Here is a 7,240-nt window from a genome sequence, read left to right on the forward strand (position 1 = left end):
TTTGAAATGGCACAATATTTTCATTAGTGATTCTACACCAATGTGTTTGTAAATGGTACAGCCCTATACCGGGAGTTTCGACTTGGTGAGAGCAGGTGAAAATGTGGAATGGTAGAGACATCTCCTTGGGGCTTCCAAGGGAGGGGGAAATATGAAGTTTATGCTAATAACAATGATAAGGAATTCTTTTAATGGAAATTGCAAATCCAGTAATAAACCGAAAGGGCAGACTGAAGGAAAAAGAAGAAAACTGAGAGACAAGGAGGAGTAGTACACTGAGGAACATAAAGCGGGACAGTAAGAAGCAGAGAATCAGAGGCTAAGAAAACAGGGATATGGGGGCAAAGGAGAGACCTTGAAGGAGCAGAGATGGGACACTGCCGGGCAAAACATGGGAGACATAGGAACAGAAGTGGGGAGCAAAGGGGCAGAGCGCGAGAGACAGAGATTGAGATACAGAGAGATTTAAAAACAGGGAACGGACTTTAAGGAAGAGATTGAGGTTAGAGTTCAGAAAGTTAAAGATGCAATCATGTGATTAAAATAAAAATAAGCAACCAAACAAAACACTTGCTGCAGAAAGAGAATATTAATACTATCTTAACCTTTAGACCTTATATTAAGCTTTTATACTATTGGGAAATAAATGCATATTAACAAACTCATGCTTCGTGTGTGTTTATGGATAAAATTTTGGAACCTTAATTTTCCCAAGGGCCATGATTTTTAATATTTTTCTATTTTTAGTAGAGATGGGGTCTCGCTCTTGCTCATGCTGGTCTCGAAGTCCTGAGCTCAAGTGATCCTCCTGCCTTGGCCTCCCAGAGTGCTAGGATTACCCGTGTGAGCCACTACACCCGGTCCCATGATTTTTGACATATAATTAAATAAGCAGCATTTTTCCATTTAGGAATTTTGTTTCTTGTGTCAAAACAAGTCCAGACTTAGATAAAGAGAGACTTTATTCAGAAAGACTATTGCAACAGGAAGAACACTCCAATCTCAGAAATCTGCAAGCATCTCAAAATGAAACAGAAAAAGGCTTTTTTATATGGAGGAGTAAGAAGAGTTAGTGGGAACTTTGTGGGGAAGGAGGACATGAAGTGGGGTGTGCAGGTGGGAAAACGAGAGCATATCCACGGGAATTGTTTCTGTGAGGTTCTGAGAATGAGGTGCTAAGCAGGGATGTCCTTCATCTTAGAGCTTTAGTGTAGTATTTCACCTTAGGGGCCAGAGAAAATTTAGGGGTCTGTGGGGAGGAAAGAAGCTTGACTAAAGTTTGGTCAAGACAAAACAGAGGGCAAAATAATGGCTGATTGTGAGCACTTGGCCACTCACATCTAACTTCTATACCGACTAAGTGAGGACATACAGAGAAAAAACACAAAACAGAAGCTACAGTCTTTTTATAACCTAAATTGGAAGTGACATACAATTACTTCTTCTATATTCTATTTGCTGAAAGTGAGTCACTAAAACCAGCCCACAATCAGAGGAATGGGAATTGAGCTTCCTTTAAGGGGAGGGTTTTCAAAGAATGTATGAACATATTCCTGAAACCATAATGCTACAGAGCTTCTATCCTATGATTCAGAAACCCCACTTGCAGAATATATCCCAAAGATATACCAGCAGAAAAAAAAAGACAAAAATCTTCAGTCAAAACATTATTTATTATAGGACTATTTTTAATACCAAAAGACAACCCAAACATGTGCTAACAGGGGCTGGTTGTGTAAACTATAGTATACACACAAAACACTACTACTAAGCTGTGTGTGGTGGGGATAAGGAAGTGAGGGAGGGAGGCAGAAATATCTTTATGTACTAACATGGCGAACTTCAGGATATAATATTATGTAAAAAGCACAAAGTGAGAAATTGAAAATAGTTCACAGTGTCTCATGCCTGTAATTCTAGCACTCTGGGAGGCTGAGGTGGGTGGATCCATTCGAGCTCAGGAGTTCAAGACCAGCCTGAGCAAGAACAAGACCCTGTCTCTACTAAAAATAGAAAGAAATTAGTTGGACAACTAAAAATATATATAGAAAATTAGCTGGGCATGGTGGAACATGCCTGTAGTCCTAGCTTACTCAGGAGACTGAAGTAGGAGGATCGCTTAAGCCCAGGAGTTTGAGGTTGCTGTGAGCTAGGCTGATGCCATGGCACTCTAGCCCAGACAACAGAGTAAGACTCTGTCTCAAAAAAAAAAAAAAAAAAAAAGCAATAGTGATATAACACCTCTTGTATTATCCTTGAAAGAGCTAGAACCCATTCTACTAAGTGAAGTATCCCAAGAATGGGAAAAGAAGCACCACATATACTCACCATCAAATTGGCATTAACTGATCAACACTTAAGTGCATATATAACAGTAACATTCATCTGGTGTCAGGCAGATGGGAGGGGGGAGAAGGGAGTATATAGACACCTAATGAATACGGTGTGGACTTTCTAGGGGATGGTCATGCTTGTAACTCTGACTTGGGTGGGGCAAAGGCAATATATGTAACTTAAACATTTGTATCCCTATAATGTGCTGAAATAAAAAAAAAAAAAAGAATACTGAAATCCAAAGTTAAGGTACAAACCATCACCTCCTCCCCTAGTTATTTCCCAGATCACTTCAGATCAATAACCACCCAGGAAGACTGGATGGGGAATGTGAGGCCATACTGTGAATGTTGATACCTGCATGTAAGTGTCCAGGTTTGAGGATGAGATATTGAGCAGAAGCAGCAGTCGTTGGGTGATTGCTGTCATGGGCACCAGTGTCAAAACAATGTATAGACATATTCCCTTCACTTCTCTTACAGGAAAAGTAAAATTTTCTCTCCTTCTCCAGTTAGGTTCTAAGAGGCTCCTTATATAGTAGCTGGTTATTGAGCCAAGTTTCACTAGCTCAATATAGTTTTATGCTATATTGCTCAATATAGTATATACTATACTAGCTCAATAACTACCTTCAGCTCAGTGTCCTGAATTCTTTAACTCTCTGCAGCTTGAACAAGGCTCTGAGAAGTACTACTATACGAGGGAACAAAGCCTATAGTTTCCCTTGGGGAGAGTCATTTTTCAGAAATATATTGTTTCCATGGTTTGAGATTCCTAGTCCTGAATACTGTGGGGGAGAATACATTTCCACCTGTAGTCCCAAATTCTTCTCAAATTAACAAGATTATTGTGATAATTATGTTACATGATGACTGTTAAGGGCTTTGCACACAGTTCCTTCCTTGCATATAGGAAATTCTCAATAAATGATAGTGATTACTACTATTGTTTTTCCTGTATCTTAGTTGGAAGAAGCATTATGTACCTCATGTACCTATGTGCCTCAATGCAAAAGTAATTGAAAATAAGAATTAAAAGTTGCAAGGAGGCTGTTATAGGTTAAATGTGTCCTCCAAAAAAGATATATTGAATTTCTAACACTTCGTACCTCAGAATGTGGCCTGATTTGGAAATAGGGAGTTAAAAATTTCTTAAGTTAAAATGAGGTCATTAAGGCCGGGCACGGTGGCTCACGCCTGTAATCCTAGCACTCTGGGAGGCCGAGGCGGATGGATTGCTCAAGGTCAGGAGTTCGAAACTAGCCTGAACAAGAGTGAGACCCCGTCTCTACTATAAATAGAAAGAAATTAATTGGCCAACTAATATATATAGAAAAAATTAGCCGGGCATGGTGGCACATGCCTGTAGTCCCAGCTACTCAGGAGGCTGAGGCAGGAGGATTGCTTGAGCCCAGGAGTTTGAGGTTGCTGTGAGCTAGGCTGATGCCATGGCACTCACTCTAGCCTGGGCAACAAAGTGAGACTCTGTCTCAAAAAAAAAAAAAATGAGGTCATTAGGATAACCCAATATGACTGATGTCATTGCAATAAGAAATAATTTGGACACACAGAAAGACACAGAGGGAAGATGATGTGAAGACATACAAGGATAAGGCTGGTCTCTATAAGCCAAGGAACACCTGAGACTTCTAGAAGCTAGGAAGAAGGCCTGGAAAAGATCCTTCCCTAGTGCCTTGAAAGGGAGCAGGCCCTGCTAACACCTTCATTTTAGACTTACAGAGTCCAGAACTGTGATACTTTTCTGTTGTCCTAAGCCACCTAGTTCATGGTACTTTGTTGCAGAATCCATAGGAAAGAAATACAGAGGGAAATTAAGGGACCCAAGATTAAAACCCATGGCCATCTGATTTTAGAACCAAAGTCTTTCCACTACACCAAGCTCCTAGTGTTTGGGGTAAACTGGAGAAATCACTAAGAATTCCAAGAACCTGCATCCATCCACAGAAAGGTCAATTTACATTCTTGAAATGGAAAAACACAAAAAGCCACAATTATTGAATTTAATCAATCCAACTTCCCATCTTTCTACAAGAAGAATTTTACATATAACTTTAGAAATACATGTTAAATCCCTCAAGTATATTTTCTAAATCTCAACATTTTCTAAGGTGGGCTTTCTTAACATCCTCTACAGGAAATAATTGCATGGCTAAAATTACGTTAGGCCAACATTAACAATATTGTATGTCTGATTCTTGTATGGGGTATAATCAGGTGCATGCAGCTTAAAAACAGACTATGTGGCCGGGTGCGGTGGCCCACGCCTGTAATCCTAGGACTCTGGGAGGCCGAGGCTGGTGGATTGCTCAAGTTCAGGAGTTCAAGGTTAGCCGGAGCAAGAGCAAGACCCCACCTCTAGTATAAACAGAAAGAAATTAATTGGCCAACTAATATATATAGAAAAAATTAGCTGGGCATGGTGGCTCATGCCTGTAGTCCTAGCTACTCAGGAGGCTGAGGCAGGAGGATTGCTTGAGCCCAGGAGTTTGAGGTTGCTGTGAGCTAGGCTGATGCCATGGCACTCACTCTAGCCTGGGCAACAAAGTGAGACTCTGTCTCAAAAAAAAAAAATGACTATATATGTCATTTGTTCTGTTAGGCTAATCATTTATTTCATAATTTTAAGATTTACATGCCATAGTGAAAATGCCCACCATTTATATATTAAGACTTTCCTATTATCTTTAATAAAAAATTAAATACTACATTAGAAACATGATTTTACCTGTAAAATTTTATCACAGAGATGTAGCCCCCAAACTCATCAAATCTATGATTTGTGCAGTATCTATTAAGGCTTGAACTGATATTGGACCATTCTTAGGATTTCACTACAGTATGAATTCTCTGGTGTACAGTGAGTTGTGACTTCTGGATGAAGGCTTTCCCACATACAGCACATTGATAGGGTTTCTCCCCAGTGTGAATTCTCTGATGTACCACAAGGTCTGACTTCTGGGAAAAGGCCTTTCCACATTTAGCACATATGTAAGGTTTCTCTCCTGTATGAATTCGCTGATGTCCTGGGAGGTGGGACTTCTGAGAGAAGGCTTTCACACATTCAGAACATACATAAGGTTTTTCTCCTGTGTGAATTCTCTGATGTCCAATGAGATGTAACTGCTGACAGAAGGCTTTTCCACATTCAATGCATTTATAGGGTTTCTCTCCAGTGTGTGTTCTCTGATGTATGATGAGCTGTGACTTCCGGGAAAATGTCTTCCCACATTCAGTACATTCACAGGGCTTCTCCCCAGTATGAATTATCTGATTTATAATGAGTTCTGACTTCCTGCTGAAGGCTTCCTCACACTGAGCACATTTGTAGGGTTTCTCACCAGTGTGAATTCTTTTATGTATGATGAGGTGGGACTTCTCACAGAATGCTTTCCCACATTCAGTACATTCATATGGCTTCTCTCCAGTATGAGCTCTATGATGTACAGTAAGCTGTGATTTCTGGGAAAAGGCCTTCGCACATTGATCACATTCATAGGGTTTTTCCCCAGTATGTATTCTCTGATGTATAATGAGGGGTGATTTCTGGGAGAAGGCTTTCCCACATTCACTACATTCATATGGTCTTTCACCAGTGTGAACTCTCTGATGTATAATGAGGGATGATTTCTGAGAGAAGGCTTTTCCACATTCAGAACAATCATAAGGTTTCTCCCCTGTATGAGTTCTCTGGTGTACAATGAGGTGTGACTTCTCGATGAAGGCTTTCCCACATGTACCGCAATCATAAGGTTTCTCTCCAGTATGAATTCTTTGATGTATAAAAAACTGTGACTTCTTGAGAAAGGAGTTTCCACATTCAATATATAAACAGGTTTTCTCCCCAGTTTCAACATTTTCATATTGAGCAAGAGATTGCTTATTGCTGAGAATCTTTCCACACTGAGTACCTCCACAGTGTTTCACTCCATTATGAATTTTCTCATGCTTAGAGTGGGAATAACTGTAGTTAACTGTTCTCCCACACCCAAAATTCTCATCAATGTTTTTTCTTACATAACTCCTGTGCCAAGTGAGTAGGTTCATATTAGGTTTCAACCTCTTTTCAAAAGAATCACACTTATCCAGTCTTTGTTTTGAGGTATTTAGCTCTCTGGAGTCATGAAGCATTTTTCCAAATGTATTATATGGGTGGCTTGAATCTTCAGTAATTGTTTTGTTGTTGATGACGGTGACTTGCCTGACAAATTTGTCTTGGTTTTTCTGATCTCTCTCCCACTGGTCCTCACCTTGCCAGACTTTTATAATAGAGTGCCATGAATGATCCACTGTGACACATTCCAGTATGTCCTTATGAAAGAAAACATCTCTAAATATATCCAGTTGAGGGATGCCATGTCTGCTCTCCCTATCTGAAAAATAAAGAGATAAAATAAAACAGATATTTAAAAAGGACTTAATAGAAGACACAAAATGTAGAACAAATGAATGATCTAGTATAGTCCAGGAAGACAATAAATTGGGAGGGGGGTCAGGTTATTGAAAACCTAATAAAACATGTAAGTTTATCAAGTGAATAAATAAAGATTAATGTTACTTCTAATATTCATGACATGAGGTCATCACAGAATTCTACTCCTTAGAAAACAAGTAGGAAAACTACAAGGCAGGCCACAAGTTAAAAAGTGTTTACTCATTAACTACTGTTATTTCATTGGGTAAGAAAGTGGAGTTTATTCTTTCCTAGGGTTTTCCCACTTCCCACTACTACTGGCATTAATACACAGAGGTGGAAAACTCAGTTTGACACTGATGGTAGAGCAGCTAAATATTTAAAAAGGAGAATTTGAAAGCAAAAAAGTCATAAAAGAACTGAGATAATAATAAATTCTATATGTCCCCACATGTATGCTAAAATGTTTGTGCAA

General features: G+C 39.4%; 1 protein-coding gene across 1 annotated transcript; it reads right to left on the bottom strand.

Moving 5' to 3' along the window:
* Positions 1-5,020: 5,020 nt before the first annotated feature.
* On the bottom strand, positions 5,021-6,559 carry LOC105858022 (uncharacterized). The gene has a single exon (XM_020283642.2). It carries the CDS (start codon positions 6,480-6,482, stop codon positions 5,175-5,177), a length of 1,308 nt encoding a protein of 435 aa, XP_020139231.2. The 5' UTR covers positions 6,483-6,559; the 3' UTR covers positions 5,021-5,174.
* Between the last annotated feature and the right edge of the window lie 681 nt (positions 6,560-7,240).

The sequence above is a fragment of the Microcebus murinus genome, chromosome 21 (genome assembly GCF_040939455.1).
Source record: "Microcebus murinus isolate Inina chromosome 21, M.murinus_Inina_mat1.0, whole genome shotgun sequence".
In the NCBI taxonomy this organism is placed as follows: Eukaryota; Metazoa; Chordata; class Mammalia; order Primates; family Cheirogaleidae; genus Microcebus; species Microcebus murinus.

Bases quoted from the DNA above. Each gene is read 5' to 3' on its own strand.
- LOC105858022 (XM_020283642.2), bottom strand. From the start codon at position 6,482: ATGCTTCATGACTCCAGAGAGCTAAATACCTCAAAACAAAGACTGGAT.